The sequence below is a fragment of the Solanum lycopersicum genome, chromosome 12 (genome assembly GCF_036512215.1).
Source record: "Solanum lycopersicum chromosome 12, SLM_r2.1".
NCBI classification, from domain to species: Eukaryota; Viridiplantae; Streptophyta; class Magnoliopsida; order Solanales; family Solanaceae; genus Solanum; species Solanum lycopersicum.
The window spans coordinates 3,852,738-3,870,426 of NC_090811.1; the positions used below are offsets into that span (position 1 = coordinate 3,852,738).

Here is a 17,689-nt window from a genome sequence, read left to right on the forward strand (position 1 = left end):
GTTGTGTTCAAATGACTTGAAATAAAACATAATTATTCTCGAACAGTTTCACTATTAATTTGACTAATGAGTTCTGTAACAACATATGTACAATATCCCTCACAAAAATTGGTTCCACATCAGTCAACATTGTTTAAAAGGAACAAATTATGGATGGTTCAATGATTCAATAGAAAAATAGCATAATTGAAATACTCGATGGGAAAAATCCTACAAATTTAGAAATTTGTTTACGTATTTATAACAATTGAATTTTCTTTAGAATCGATTTTCCTCATTATATCATATTACTTATTCTTTATAATCACATTTCACTATATATCTTATCTAAAAATTATCTTGATAACGACTTTGTAAAAATGTATGATTATATATAAGCCATAACTTCTTAGTTTTAAACTTTGACTTATGTAGTTATCGTGTCAAACGAAACTAGAAGTGAAATTATTTATTCTTTAGGAATTATAATGAATAATATTTTTTATTAAAAAAAGATTTCTAAAACTTAAAGCAATAAAGAAATGATATTTGCGTTAAAAGGAAGAATTAGCTTTACTACGACTGCAATTTATCTGTTTTTTTATTTCAAACAGAACCCAAAATATATAATAATCAATTTTTTAAAATTCCTAGTTATTTTTCATTTAATGTTGATAAAAATTAACTTAAGTGGTTAAGTAAATATCTATTATTAAACATATGTATTATTTCTTACATTATAGTATATAATTTGGTTATTACTTAATTATCATATATTCACACAGTTTTATTTAAGAGTAACAAAAAAAAATTAATATTGAAACGAATACATAGTAAAATTACTTTATTTAAAAAAATTAATTTAATTTTAAATGTATCATGCATTCTTATAAAGAGTATATAATAAAATAAAAATATTAGAATAATATGTTTTTCAAAAGAAATTAAAAAAAGTAAGGTATAAAATGAAATAGCACTTTGATAATCGATCTTAGAAGATACATTTAACCCTTGATTTTGAAATAACTAGATACCTATCACCATTTTCTCAAATTCGAGGGAGTATAGATAGGCAAGGGGCTGAGCTACAAGCCTGTAACAAAAATTATCGGAATCTATGTAAATTTCGAAGTTATATTATAACAATAAAATAAAAAAAATTATTGAATCATGTTGAAACTTCACCAGTAAAATTTTACGAGTGAGAATGGAACTAGAATGCGTTGACCTTTTTGAGAAATTCTCGTGAGGCATCTTTTTCTATCTGCACATGATAGAAATAGATCATACACTTAATCTTTTTAACATTTTACTGAATATGTTAATATATAAAACGTGATAGATATTAAATGATCAAATTATAAAATTCAAAATTATAAATTTAAAATTTTGAATTAGCATATGAAATTAGAGGATGATTGATTACATTGTACATTAAGGTCTCTTCATTCACAATTTCAAGAAAGTCAACTCCCAACGCCGTGCGCTAAACATGAACTTTTTCATAACATGGCAACTTGATAATAACACATTTCCCAATTATCATTAATATATCCCCATAAAGTTTTATTTTATTTTCACTTAAACAAGTTACTATTTTTTTTAGAAAAAAAAAATATTTCACCAATATAATTTAAATGCTAAGTTCAATATTTGCAAGATCTATGTTAATGTGTCATTGCTCACAATTCTAGATTAACAAAGCCCAAAAACGAGAAAGTCTTTATTTGGGCAAAAGATTATACTTAGGACTCATTTGGTTAGGGAATAAATTATGAAAAAGTTACATAAATATACAATATAAGATTCATTATCTCTAAAACTTTTTACTATTATAAAAATCATAAGTATTTTTTTATAAAATATATTTTTCTATAACGCACTGTATCATTTGTAATGTGTTAGACAATAAAAAAATGTATCCAAGAGCAATGAAAAAGTTCAGATTTTTGTAATTGGAGAAAATTTCGAGATAAGATGTAATTAGCCCCAAAATATATGAGATCTCATTACTTTATATATAAGTTATCTCACAATTAATTATTCTGAGATTAATTATTTTAAAATTGTTATCTCATTCTCAATGTGGAATAAAAATAATATCATTACAATTATGAGATAACTATTTCATAATTTTATCTCAACCAAACATGGACTCGTTGAGAATGATTCTGATCTAGTTCATGGCCTATTAGAAGTAGAGGGCGCTCTGGTGGGATCTTCACGGACAGAAAAAGATTGCAGTCAGTTTGATAATGATCGAGTGACATTGCGTTCGTTCGGACTCTCCATTCTGGTTAGCTCGGTAGAGTGGCAGGCGAAATCCGTCTCTCTTTATAGATATTGAGATAGATATTGAGTAGGTAGGCGGCTAGTCACTTCTTACTACATAAATTCATCCTAACATTAGATTATATTTTATTTTTACAAAGAGTTTATCGTCATTATTGTGCTACTAAGTTAAATAACGATATATTAAGTTCATTGCAGTAAAGTTTTTATTAGTCCATTAATATGAGGATATATACCAATTTTCAAATTGGAAGTATCAACTATAAGTATATACGTAGGGGTGTCTACAGTTTGAATAAAAATCGATTCAAATTGAAAAATTAAACCAAATCGACTAACTAAATCGATTTTTATTTGGATTAGGTGTAGTTTGGTTTTAGATTTTTAAAAATCGATAGTATATGGATTGATTATGATTTAGTTCAAAAAGAAATTGAATAAATAATCAAATCGAACCGTCAAATTATAAATCTTTTTAATATACATACATAATATATTTTTTTATAAACAATTTTAAAGATCTTATATGTGTTTTCATCAAAATATATTTATAATTTATGAAAGAAAAAATGTCTAAGGTGAGAATATTTATCTTATTGATTTTACGTATACGAGTGTGTCTATGATAATTTTTTATGAGATTGAAAATATGACTTTCTCTTTCTTCTAGGCCAAAATAATGAATTTTGAAGCTTTTGTAAGAGTAAATTCAATAATTGAAAGTTTTATAATGTCAGTTATTCTAACTATTTTCGTTTTAAAATAGATAGTTGTCATTTTTTCCATGTTTTGAATGAGTGGTTCCTTTTCTTTTTCTTTTTGTCTATGGTTAATAACCAAATAACCAAACCAAAACGAATCAAAACCGATAACAACCAAACCGATAAATATATACTATATTTGATTTGATTTTAGTAATTTTAAAATTAAAAAAATTGATTTGATTTTAATTTCGACCAATAACCTATCCAAATCAATACGTGACCATTCCAATATATATAGATGAAAATATGTGTTATCTTAAAATTCATTAATTATTTGTCTTTAAATAACTACATAAATTTAGTAGTGGACTCCTAATAAAATTTAAATTTAGACTTTTGCTACAATAAAGAAACTGAATATTTGTTATAAATCTAATATTAGAGTCTTTATAGATAAACAACTAATTATTATATATATATATATAAAAAAAAAAAAGTATTGTAATCGTAGCAATTGCCACATCCAACACAAATAAATTAGAGGTTCAAACCTATATTTCACTATAAGGATAAAAACAAATTTCATGTTATGTTTTTATATATCTTCTATAATAATATTTTAATATAACATTCAAAAATATTCAGACAAATGATATTGTTATTAAAAAAATAGTCCTTATAAAAAAAAGTCCTTATATTATTTTTTTATTTTTCGAGTGAAGCAAGATTATAGAAAAATAAAAGTTAGTATGAGTGAATTTTCAATCAAATTTCCACTATAACTTCTTAAATAATAGTCTATCTTTTTTGCAAGATTAATGAAACACAAAGATGATGAAAGTCAATGATATTTAGGTCCATTAGGTACGATAATATGGTAATTGTCCCAACTTGTGGGAAAGCTACAATTATTAGTAGTACTACATGTTCCTTTTTATATATCATTTTTCAAATTTAAAGAATCAAACAAGTCTATCTTTGACAGTAAATTTTTTATAAATCTTATAAACACTTTAAATTATCAATTATTGTGATTTATAATACCTTTTACATAGTTTACAAATATATAAATTTTATTTCAAAAAAATTGAAGATTTCATGCGCAAATCTCTTGTCAAACTTAAATTGTTTGACTCTCAAAACATAAAAGATGTCATATAAATTGATCGAGACAGATGGATTAAATAGTATAATAATTTTCTAAAAATATCAATCATTCTATTGAGCTAAGATAGTTGTGTGTATAATGTTTTAGTCCTTTCGAATCTTAATTTGGAACAAGGATTTTTTATTCCTAGCTTTATGGGAAAGTTCATATCTACAGTAAATATTTAATTTCATGGTTCATTTTAGTCTTTAAATAAGTTAAGATATTCGGTGAATTGTTTTGATTCTTTTAAAATATCTTAGATTCTTCCGTTGAGAGTCACTTTGAAAATATCACCTAAACTCTTTCAACTAAATATAATAAAAGCACCGTTCTTAGGCCAAAGGTGATTCCAATGTTATTCTTTTTTATTTCTTTAATTGATATTTAATATTTATATTGAAACTCGACTATTTTAAATTCGTGGATAATTTAACGTTTGATTACGAAGAATCGATGATTCTTCATGAATGGACAAGTCGAGTGCGTGTTTCTATTATGAGATAGCATTGTGTGGGTCATCAATTTTAAATGCACTTTACTATTACCTATCATTAATTCTTTTTCCTTGTACTTTGGTCGGTGATTGGGGCATCATCTTTATGTTATAAATAAAATATACTAAATCATCACAATTCAAGTTCATAGTATGTCTTATTTATTTTTTATAAGACAAATAATATAAAATAATTTAGGTCGAGATGAACAACGTATGCATCTGGAACTAATTGACTCTTTTATATTGGATCACCCTTGGAGTGAACAAAAATAGTCAAATACACTAGCTTCATATTTTTTATTTGATTAATTAAATTTAAATATATTTTGATATTATAATATGAGTGAAAATATATTCTAAATTTTCACAAAATTTAAAAAATGCTTTTGATATTTTTCTTGATTTCTTATTAGATTCTCATCCTCGTAGAAGAGTTTGAAACCATTTGCAAATGTATCACTCTAAGTTTATCACTATTTTCAATATATCTCTTATAATTGAATCGAATTATATTCTCAAATATTCTTCTGAGCAACATTCATATATAACAAACATAATATAAAATATTTGTATGTTATAGCTATAATTTGCATAATTGCGCTTCATAGATAACATAATTATGTATATTTCACTATACATATACAAAAGAAACCAATTTTATGATTTGCTTTGGCGTATATATACATAAGATCAATTGTATAATCTGTATTTGTATAAAGCGAAAAAGAGAGAAATAACAAAAAAATGGGCAGGGAGAAATTGTATTTGTATAATCACAAATATTTAGGACAAAAATATATGCATTTTTATTCGTATATACAATTTTCTCTCGCTTTAAACAAACACAAACACAATTTATACATTTATATTTTATATAAGGTGAGAAAGAAGAGTGAGCAAGCGAGATCTGGGAGAATGTAATGAAATATATGTATATATAAAATTTTCGCTCGCTTATACAAATACAACACATTTATACATTTGCGTCTTTGTATAAAGTGAGAGAGACGCGGATGAGCAAGCGAAATCTAGGAGTGGGAAACGAAAATATATATATATAATTTTCTCTCGCTTTATACAAACACAATCACATTATATATATTTGTATAAAAAAACGAGAAAAGTAAGGGAGAAAATGAGAGTGACAAGCGAGATTCACCTGTACAAACTACAAAGACGAAATAGTAACAATTTGCTATCAGGTATAATTAAATCAAAATATATTTACAATATTTATTTTGAATTAATAGTTTGTTATTATATATAATTTTCGTGAATTATGTGGTACTGCTAGCCTAATCTTTTTATAGGTGTATTAAATTAAAAATTAAACTTTATACGATATTTTTTTTCCTTTTTGTTAACAAAAAAATGAACATTATAAGGCCGACAAAATATCCAGATCTAAGGAAAAATAAATTAACACGTTGAATAGTTGCATGGCCCATTCACCTCGATTGTGCCGCTTTTGCCGTTACCCCACCCCCCACGCAACTCACCCTACCCCTACACGTTTTCTGCCCCCTTTTTTAAATTTATTTCCCTTTCACTTCTCTAAATCTCTTTCGCCATTACCACCCTGCTCTCACGAGCAAAATACGGTAATATGGCTACCGGAGCTGCCGGCGATGCAATTTTCCGGGGAGTATTCGAAGGATCTATCTCCGGTCACGATCTAGAAATTTCAAAAAGGCCATACCACCGGAATTGTGGCTGTGCGTTACATAAATCGAGAGGGAACTGTTCTCATTCGTCGAGAAATATGAATATTTCGTATCCGATTCGCCGGTCGTGGAGTGAAGGATGTTTATCGTTGGTTGCGGCGGCGTCAGCAGCGGCGTCCGGTCATTCATCGCCGTGTTCTTCACCTACTGTGACGGTTGCCGATATGAGTAAGAGGAATTTGCTTCCGGTTAATGAAGACGGTGAAGATCTCGTTTTCCGTAAGGTTTAATAATTTTAATCTTTTTTTCTAATTAAGGTAATAATAATTGCTGTTTTTTTATACTCTATTAAACAAAAAAATTATTAGCTGTTGTTTGATTTTTATGAGATTTGTTTGTTTAATGTGTATTTGACAGCGAAGAAAAATTCTTAAATTTTGGAGAAAATAGCTTTCAATCTTCATGATTTATTATTATTTTTTTTGTTTATTCACTGTCAATTTTTAATACCTCAGAAATTTTCTTACTGAATTTGCTTTTTATTCTGAATTATTATCCTCGTAAACTGCTTATAATATGGAAAAATTAAATGCTTAATATTTTGTATTTTTATCATTGTTGCTGCTGTTCATATCGCCTGATTTTTTGTGTTCGGGCCCAGCGACAGGGTACTTATTGTATTTTTTCACTTTATTAATCACTAATTCGTAAAATTTAAAATAATTTAAGCTCACCAGGAAATGAAAAAATATAAAAAGGACTTTGCTTTACTTAGATTTATTAATCACTAATTCGTAAAATTTAAAATAATTTAAGCTCACCAGGAAATGAAAAAATATAAAAAGGACTTTGCTTTACTTAGATTTATTAATCACTAATTCGTAAAATTTTAAATAATTTAATCTTACCAGGAAATGAAAAATATAAAAAGGACTTTACCTAGATGAATTGCGCGATGCAATGTGTTATCTGAATTTAAGTCGGACTTTGGGTGGATTTGAGCTTGGAACTTCCATATCGGAAGTTTTAGGTTCGAAACTTCTTAACAGGGTTTATCTTTTGGATCGAGCTCGTCGCATCAAATTTTCTAGTGCAGATTACCTCTTCTATGTGATTTACGAGTTATTGCATAGAAATCTCTTAATAAGATTTATCTTTTGGATCGAGTTTGTTGCACCAGACTTTCTAGTGCAGATTACCTCTTTTATGTGATTTATGAGTTATTGCATAAAAATCTCTTAACAAGATTTGTCTTTTGAATCGTGCTTATCGCACCAGACTTTCTAGTGTAGATTATCTCTTTTACGTGATTTACGAGTTATTATAGAAGCTGAATTTTATATTTGTGCACACCTGGGAATTATAAAAATAATTTAATTGTTTGGGAGTTGAGTGACACAGTATATGTCACGCACTGAACCTTTTTTTGTGTATGCATTCATGAATGTGTCGTTTTCCTTTTATTTTATTGTGTTAGTTCACGTTTCTTATGGACTATACTATGAACTAAAATTAAAAATAATATGGGGAGTAGTGACCAATTCAAAAAAAGGAAATATTGTCATCTTGGTTGCTTTATTTTTGGAGTATCAAGCCTGACATTTTGGATTATTTGTTCCAAACTTTTGGAATATAAAAATTTCTTAATATAAAACATTTGATATCACCTAACACTTAAAGGTAGTATTACACACACCTTTATTTAATAGGAAACTCTATTAAGAATCTATTTGGATTGACTTAAAATAATTAACTTTTAAATATTTCTGAAAGTGTTAAAATTTATTTTTAAAATAAGTAATTATGTATTTGGATAAAAGTGCTGCAGTTAAAAAAAATTGTCGATGTGTTTGGTAAATAAATATTGATAAATACTTTTTTTATCAATATGTCTGAAATACCTTTGAAGCTCTTAACATGATAAGAAGTTGATTAATTTAAGGTTTTTATTCTTAAAAAAAATTAAAATAAAATTAATTTATATTTTACCTCCATAAGTAACAATATTTCCTATTCACATATTTCTTTATCATCATAAATTATTATTAATAATAATAATAATAATAATAAATTAAGAGAAAAAAGGTAATATACTTGATCAACATTAAATGAGTTTTAAGTTGGAAAAAAAACACCCTTCACTTAGCTTTTAGCTTTTGGGACTTTTAAATCAGTTTCATCAGCTTATAAATCCATTCAAATAGGACTCTTTTAATTATGAAAGAGTGATTTCGTTTTAAAATTATTAGTTTTAAATAATTTTCCTAATGTGGCATTAATTAGTTAATATCTGCTATAAGAATTCTCAATGCGTACTTTTTTCATATCAAATAAAATACTAATTCGATTCACTAAGTTTTCATTATTTCGATTCACTAAGTTTTCATTATTTACGGACTTCACGAAAAATCAGAACTAAGTTAAGGTCTACCATGTACCTTTTTTGTCATATTTTTGGGCTCTATGCAAATGGACCAGACCTGCTAATATAAATGAAGTCCTATAATAAGAATTTTTAAGTCACGTACGAAGAGTCGTTTATTAGTTGGTTAGAATTTTATTTTTAAATATTATTAATATAAAAATCAGTTATCATGATTGTTATTTTATATAGGTATTAATTTATACTTTCGTTGTCCACTTTTTTTTGGTCATGTCACGCATTTTGAAAGTTAATTTAACTTATTTTGAAAATAAAGTTAAATTAAATTATATTAATTCTATATTTTTTTTGAAAAAAAATTAGATATTCAATAACCACACGAAAAATGCTATAAATTGCAATTTTTTGCATATCAATATGATGAAAATATACATAGTAAAATGTTGGTCAAAGTTCTTATAGTTTGACTCTAAAAAAGAAAACCATGACAATTAATTATGAAAACGGGAGAGTTTGTATATATATATATATATATAGTACCACCTTCATACTTCTTTGTTGCATAAAATAATACATAACTTGTATACGCGTTAGTTTTTAAACTGAAAATCAAACGTTATATTACTTTTATATATGAATAATTCAAGTACCTCTTGATCAATAATTAACTTACTTATATACAATTTAATATGTTGGTATAACTCTTTTTCGAACTAGCTACCAAAACGTCCCTAAATTTATAAATACATGAACCTCAGACATAAATGCATTAACTTCAAAAGCACAAATATTTCAATTTAATCACTATTCATGGATTAGAATAATTAAGCATTATAATGCTTCAACAAATCACAATTAGAAACGTTTAACTCTCTAAAGAACAATAAGACAAGCTGTCACTCCCATTTCTGATTAACTAATGACTTTTTTGGTCCTAATTCTCATTAACTTAATTAATCTTTCGAATTATATGTTTGTCATTATTATCAACATGATCTGTCAAAGTTGCCTACGACATTAATTTCACTAATTAAATGAAATAGCATCAAATTAAAATAAGAAAAAGAAAAGGTATTGGTTGTAAGTTGTAACAAACAGAAATATTTTTTAAAAATAAAGCAAAAGTTTTTATATAAATTTGAGATAAAATGTATGTATTTGTAAACTATATAAATGTTTTAAAAGACATAACAAAAATTCAGTCCAAGAAAAAAACTTGATTAACTTTCGATATTTCAATTGTGCACATAAATTCAGGGGCGGACCCACATGGTGTCTGCCGGGTGCTCGAGCACCCATTAACTTTGTTACGAAATATATATATCTATGTAGAAACCGATAGGTATTTGCAAAAAATTAACATAGAGCACCCAATAAATAAATCATATAGTTGGCCCAATGATTATAGGATGGGTACTTAAGACTCTTTTAATGTTGTTGTACCAAGGTTTAAATCTCATTGTTAACACATATTTTTTACAGTTCCACTTCAGAACACCCACAACCTTAAAATCCTAGATCCGCCACTGCAAACATTAGGATGAATGGAGTATTCTGTCCAGTTTTAGTTATGATTTTCTTTTTTAGAATCAAATTATAAGAACTTTGACTAACATTTTATGAAGTGTTTTTTTCATCATTTTATGCAAAAAAAAGAAAAAAAGAAACCGTTACAATTTATAGTAATTTTTGTATAGTTTTTAAATATCTAAATTGTTTGTTTAAAATATGGAATTAATATAATTTAATTTAACTTTTATTTAAATATTTAGCTTTTGTTAAAATATTTAAATTTAAAAATTAATTTAACTGTAACAACTAAAAATGGACAGAGGAATATTCTATATCTACACTATTAACATAAATAGTACTTCCTCCATTTCAAAAAGAATGACCTTATTTCATTCTTAGTTTGTTTTAAAAAAATGACCTCTTTTCATTTTTGGCAATATTTTAATTTTATCTTTCCACGTGACATGTCTAAGATCACAAGATTAAAAGACATTTTGGTACATTTGACATAACTTTAATTTAGAAACAGACGGAGTATATACAAAACCTAGAGATCATTTATTTATATTTATTTATTTTTCACTGATATTTTTGGATTTTGGAACTTTAATTAGTCACCGGAAAATCCACATCTTCTTGATTATTTATTAATTAGGTAGATATTGTTAGTGGTTGATAAGAGTTGCCAAATGAGACTTTAGATCAATTATCTTAATTTTTATTGAATTTATCTTTATATATTTTAAACACCAGTTGGTAGCTAAGAGGTGATGATTTGATTAATTATCAATCCTTCGTGAAATTTGATTGCGTTTCATATTTATAATCGATCTTTATATATGACAGTATTTATAATTGATCTTATATATAAAAAATTCAAAATTGTTCAAATTATATTGTTTTCAAATTAAGAAAAATATCTATTTTTTTAAAAATGGACTAATTAATTGAGTAGTAAATAAATAATATCATTATTTTGAAACGAACTTATAAGAAAATAATTCTTTTTTCAACTAAGTACTTGGCATATCCATGTAAATGAATAAACGATTTGAGTTTAAGTTGTATGTACTATCATTATAAAGTTTGATTTACATCATAATATATCTTTGTCGGACATCTACGTTAGAGTTTGATTCATTTGAAATTACTGGACTCAAATATAAAATCTCTAACGGATGAATAATTTTATTTGTCGCACTATTTTTGTCGGTCCCGCTTAGGAAACTTACATGTAATTATGTAGGAGGAAATCCCTTTTACACCAATTTATATAAGCTACTAATCTCTTCCTATCATTGATGTAAGAAATTTCTACGATGTTACGATGTATTTAAATTAAATTACATGTTATTTTATTTTTTAATATATACACACACAACTACTTTATTTTTAAAATATATATATACATGACTATACTATTAAAAGTTGTTTCTTTATTATCTCATTTTCGTTCTCTATTCTATGAAATGATTGCAATATATAAGTTGTGAACAAAAGCTTCAATAATAACAACAATCATGGAGTTTCATGATCACTTTTCTCAAGAATTAGGTCTACAACAACAACAACAACAACACAACGTCGATGACGACGTTTCGGATCAATCGATGAATTTCTCCGTAAAGCTAAGTCAACAATATAGGGACGAGGTCAATAACAACGAGCACAACAACAACAACAACAATAGTAACGTTTGGGATCAGAGTGAAAAATACAAAGCGGATATTTTAAACCATCATTTATCGGAACAACTTCTTTCTGCACACGTGGCTTGCCTGAGAATCGCGACTCCGGTGGACCAGTTACCGAGGATCGACGAGCAGTTGACGGAGTCACAGAATTTGGTGGCAAAGTACTATGTTGTTGGTCAAAGTCAACGGTCTCTTGATGATAAAGAACTTGATCAATTTATGGTAATTTTACTATTTTTAAGAACTTGATCTATGACAAATTCATGTATTTTTCCATGATGTTTAAGATTTAATATATAGTATATTTTTAAAGAGTTATATATAGTTCGTTGTATTAGAAATTTTATTTTACACGATCTAGATTTTTTTGATTTGTTATAATAATATATAATCTGTCTTGTTTTTAAGATTAAATCTCGCGATTTAAGATGATTTTAGTGTAGAAAATGTGAGATATTTGTATTGTGTCTAACGGATGGTGAATCCAATCTAGTTTTGAAATTAAATTTGAAATATTTTCTCGATTTTCAAGAAAGAGTTTAGTGGCATAATATTTGTATTTATAAAAATAAAATTTTCGCTATTATTTTTTTACGGTTCGTTATCGGAGCGCTTGTTCACTCCTTCTACTTTATCCATTAAATAAAAAAAAGGTTGCCTTTCCTTGATAAATAGTGTCTTAAAGTGAAGCGAAGACATTATTAAAGAAAAGAAATGTCGGATCGATCAATTGCATTAAGTAGGAAATGCAGGTTTTATCCTAACCACAAGTGCATTTGCTATTCAATCCCATCCTTAATCCCACCAATTCTTTGTCAATGATGTTCAACTGTCTGACTTTTAAATATGACCAGGGGCGGAGCTATCTTGTATGAAGGGGTTGATCTGAACCCTCTTCAGCAGAAAATTATATTATTTATACATGATTAAAATAAGTTTGTATGTATATATCGTAGATGTTGATCGAACCCCCTCTAGTTATCTATTTTTACAGATTTTGAACCCTCTTATTGAAAATCCTGGTGGATACATCACTATATTAATAGTGAGGTTCCGATATTCTTTTTGGAATTTCAAACCTCAAAAAAGGAATATTAGAGGGTTAATACAAAAGGTTTATTATTTTTTCATTTCGATTGAAATAATATAACTTAAACTCTATTTTGTTTTTGTTAATAATTATTTTGTAGGCAAATTATGTTCTATTGCTCTCTTCTTTTAAAGAGCAACTACAACAACATGTTCGTGTCCATGCAATGGAAGCTGTCATGGCTTGTTGGGATCTTGATCAATCTCTACAAACTTTAACAGGTAATTAATATATAACACATTTGTGTTTAATTAACAATATATCATCTTTTATCGGTTCAACTAAATTCAATATTTTTACTATGATATTTCGATAGACATACTAATACATTTAATCCTATGTTTTCGAAGAGTCTTTTAACCTTATTAGAAATTCTTAAGAACTTTATAAACGCAGAACATGATTGACAAAATGCATATTCATTCTCAGAATTTGAAGTTTATAAATTCATAGTCAAATATTTCTTAACATTTTGCATATTTCTCAATAAATATACAAAAGATTTTGGGTTTCCGTGGAACCGCCCCATATTCAATATCAATAATGATCTATTTAGCAGATCTCAACTTATTTAGGACTGAAACATATATAATTGGTAACGTTATCATATTATGAACTCGGAATTTCATAATTACATACATCGAGTTCAAGCATACTAATATATACTTACAGATTGAACTCATCAAGTTTAAATTCTCGATGCGTGATAGGGGTAGCATCAGGAGAAGGTACAGGTGCAACCATGTCAGATGATGATGAAGATAATCAAGTAGAAAGTGAGACATATTGTCATTATAATGGAATTTTAGATGGACAAGATAGTAATGGTTTTGGTCCTCTTGTACCTACTGAAAATGAAAGATTTTTAATGGAACGTGTGAGGCAAGAATTGAAACAAGAGTTCAAACAGGTAACAATTTACTAGTATATATTTAGTACGATTCAGTTGAATTCAGTAATTTTGATTATACAAATATATGTGTAGTTAAAGATATTGTGGTTTCGTTAGTTTAAAATGTAGCATTCAACTGAAAAATCACATTGATAAATACGGTATTTGTTTAATTTGTCATGTTTTCTATTTTTTAGAGTCAAACTATAAAAACCTTGATTAACATTTTTAAGATGTATTCTTTTATCATATTAATATGCGAAAAATTGTAATTTATAGTACCTTTCATATAGTTTTAGAATATTTAACTTTTTTGTTAAAATATCGAATTAATGTAATATAATTTAATTTTAAAAATTAGTCAAATTGACTTTCGAAAAACGCAACGTGACAAATAATACCGAACAGAACAGAGTGAATAATAAGATAAAGCTTGTTATATATTTACTGATCCTAAATATTGGATTATCTTCTTTTTTTTTGGTATTTTTTTTTCTTTCTAGGATTACAAGGGGAAGATTGTTGACATTAGAGAAGAAATTTTAAGAAAAAGAAGAGCAGGAAAGCTGCCTGGTGACACTACTTCTGCCTTAAAAGCTTGGTGGAAATCACATTCTAAGTGGCCTTATCCCACAGTAAGTACTACTATACTCATTAAGTTACAAGTTCGAATCGTGAAATTAGCTATTAATTGATGTTGGTCTCAGTCGTCAGTAGGCAGCTTACATCATTCATGCGCCTTTTTGGGACACGGGTAAAACTAGCACTTGAAATTATTATTGACATTGAATTTAGAAAATCATATTAAAGTTTAAATCTTGAATTCGTTTCTGTTTTAAGGTCCAACCTTTCAATATTCGTAATTTGTTTTAGTGTTAACTAAAGAATTAAACACATAATTTGTGCAAGATCTGTTACGCAAGCTCACAGTGTTGGATTTTGAGCGTGCTTAAGGCGTACATTCGGACACTTAGAATGAAACTCTTATAGAACTAAGTCACACACGTAAGTCTCAGGGCGTCATGTTAGAGCTCTCCTTAGGGCGAATCCCAACACCACGTGAATATGGAATGCTTTGTGCATCAGATTGTCTAAGGTTTTTTTGTTGTTGATGATGCTTATATATAGGAGGAAGATAAAGCAAAATTAGTGAAAGATACAGGATTGCAATTAAAACAAGTCAATAATTGGTTCATTAACCAAAGGAAACGAAATTGGCACTCTACTCCATCATCATCTTCTGCTCAAAAAAGCAAACGCAAAAGGTAGATTCAGTTACTAATTAATTAATTATTGTTACTCAAAACAATATATTTTACTAACTTTATCCTAATATTTTGGTAAAAATTATATTTATAGTGCAGGTGAAAAATCTAGAAATGATCATTTTACATGACAGGAGAATTGAGAATATCATGCATGAAGGGAAAAGAATATGTTTGATAGGAGGAAAGTCATTTTATATTATGTAAAATACTTTTAATGATTTTTAGCTTATAAGTTGTGGATGCACGTTCATTTAATGTCTCAAATTTAGATATATATATCGCAAAAGATTAACTTTTAAGTGTTAGATTTTCAATTAAAAGGGTTGCTGTTTTGATGTGCTATACTTTTTGTTTATCGAAAATCTAATATTTGAAGCTCTTTAAGTTTTTATAGCAATCTCAAATTTTTAATATAAATGAGTTCATACTAATTAAATATTAAGTGAATTTCTGACGTGTCTGCAGCAAGTATTAATGAATACGTAATCTGACAATTGAAATATGTCAAAGAAACAGGTTCAACAAGTGTTGATGAAGAAGGAAATTTAGAGTTAGAATCGCACTAGAATTAGACTACTTATATTAATTAAGATTAAACTACGACTAAAATTATATTAAGATTAGGATTATAGTTCGACTAAGATTAAATTATTTATAATAATAATTATTATCATATAGTAATAAATATTCTAGTAGAATTCTAACTATAGTTGATTTAGAATTTTGAGTATTTATTTTATAATTTTAATTATCTATATAATTCTTGAGTGAGATTTCTACAAAAGTTATTAGGTTCACAATTTCACATGAATCAATAAAAAACCCTCTAGCTTCGTCCAAGAGCTCAAATCGAGATTTCAACACAACTCTTCTAATTTATTGGAATGAAAATTCATTATCTATACGTATTTGATGAAATTTTATTTATATAGAATCCAAATAAAAGCTATCGAGTTCGGCTAATATCCCTCGCTATTTGAGCAAACATTACAAAAAGTCATACATAACAACAATATCCTAACCATGAAAAGTTAGGATAGAATGATAAGTATTCAATTATTTTTATTACAGTTAAAAGTTACGATAGAATGTTAAGTATTTATTTATCTGTAATATAGAGTATTTTACCCATTTGTAATTCACGACACGAATTTAAATTTGATCAAAATTCAATACGAATATTAAATACGAATGAAAAGAAAATAGTAGTCTAATTATATTAATAACATTTTCAATAATTTTCTCAATAAAAAGGTGTCACAAACCAATTTTGCTCTGTTTTTGAGCAATAACAGGGACAGCAAACCTAGATGAGAAATTACTGAAAAGCCCATCTTCTTCCTCACGAGCTCCATCATCAAAATTTAGAGCATAACTCTGAGCATCATACTGAAATTGAGGTCTCGATTTCTTCGAATTACTATTCATTTTTCTTAATAAATTCTTCAATATCACCAGCCATGACTCTCTGTGCTCTGGTTTTTCATGATCTTGTAGCAGAGATCTGCTGTGAACTTCATGGCCTTTGCCCCAATTGAAACATGAAAAATTTAAACAACTACACAATCCACATCCAGTTGAAGAAGAAGATGATGAATCGTAGTAATAATCAGAAATTTCGTTTTCTTGTTTCGAATCAGTAACGGGAATATAACTATTCATGATACTAAGCTCGTATGAAAATATTTTTAAATAGAGAAATTAATTTGAAATTCAGGATGAATATCGGATATCAAATAAAAAAGACCAAATATGAAAATATTTTTAAATAGAAAAATCAATTGAAATTTAATATGAATATTAAGTATCAAATAAAAAAGATCAAATATAGAAATACTTTTAAATAGAGAAATCAATTAAAATTTAATACGAATATCGAATAAAATCAACAAATAATATGTGTGTGTTGGGAGGAGAATGATGGGAATTTGAGAATTGGTGAGTGTTTACTTATATGTATTTGTTTGTGCGTGTGGGATGTGTGTGTGAAGGGATAAAAAGGGAGTGAGAGAAGTGGACAAGTGGTTGTAAATTAAAAGGTAGGTTTAAGAAATACTATTAAAAAAGGTGCCTTTATTAAAATAATACTTAAAAAAAATCTAATGTTATATTTATTTTAGCAAATAATAAAATCTACAAAGGAAAAGGATACTTTAGTTGTTTTTATTTTCCATATACACATAAATTAGTTACATGTGTTAGGAGAAATAGGTTGATAAAATGATAAGAGAAATATTTAGAATATTTTTAAATTTAACGTAAATTAATTTTTTTATGATTATTCAATATAATTATTAATTTTATTTTCAAATTATTGAATGTCTTAAAAATATGTCTTTACTTGACTAATTGAACTTAAATATACCTTTAAATTCTTGTGAAGTTTTGAGTATTCTGAACACTTCTCTCGACTTTTTTAAAAGAATCTTATGTTCCTTCGTACTAGAATTCGAGACTACTTGTTTTAGCATGTAGCGTATCGATGATGTATCGAAATTTATTTAGGCTAGAAAGATATTTTTAACGCTGATGACCGTTTAAAGATAAAATTAATAATTTACATTT

At 27.0% G+C, this 17,689-nt stretch overlaps 3 protein-coding genes across 4 annotated transcripts; 2 read left to right on the forward strand and 1 right to left on the reverse strand.

Annotated features, from left to right (window-relative positions):
• Positions 1-6,227: 6,227 nt before the first annotated feature.
• Positions 6,228-6,575, forward strand: LOC101248846 (uncharacterized). The gene has a single exon (XM_010315537.4). The coding sequence runs from the start codon at positions 6,228-6,230 to the stop codon at positions 6,573-6,575; it is 348 nt and encodes a 115-aa protein (XP_010313839.1).
• Positions 6,533-15,466, forward strand: LOC101249149 (homeobox protein knotted-1-like LET12). 2 transcript variants are annotated; one of them, XM_010315538.4, is made up of 6 exons: positions 6,533-12,096; positions 13,065-13,185; positions 13,675-13,874; positions 14,360-14,491; positions 14,985-15,121; positions 15,221-15,466. In XM_010315538.4, exons 1-6 carry the CDS (start codon positions 11,701-11,703, stop codon positions 15,222-15,224), a joined length of 990 nt encoding a protein of 329 aa, XP_010313840.1. In that variant the 5' UTR covers positions 6,533-11,700; the 3' UTR covers positions 15,225-15,466. The 2 variants fall into 2 exon arrangements, with proteins under 2 accessions (XP_010313840.1, XP_004251773.1); XM_004251725.5 differs by having other exon boundaries at positions 9,086-12,096; positions 15,216-15,466.
• Positions 15,467-16,381: 915 nt separating this feature from the next.
• LOC104644843 (uncharacterized) lies at positions 16,382-16,786 on the reverse strand. The gene has a single exon (XM_010315539.4). It carries the CDS (start codon positions 16,784-16,786, stop codon positions 16,382-16,384), a length of 405 nt encoding a protein of 134 aa, XP_010313841.1.
• Positions 16,787-17,689: the final 903 nt, after the last annotated feature.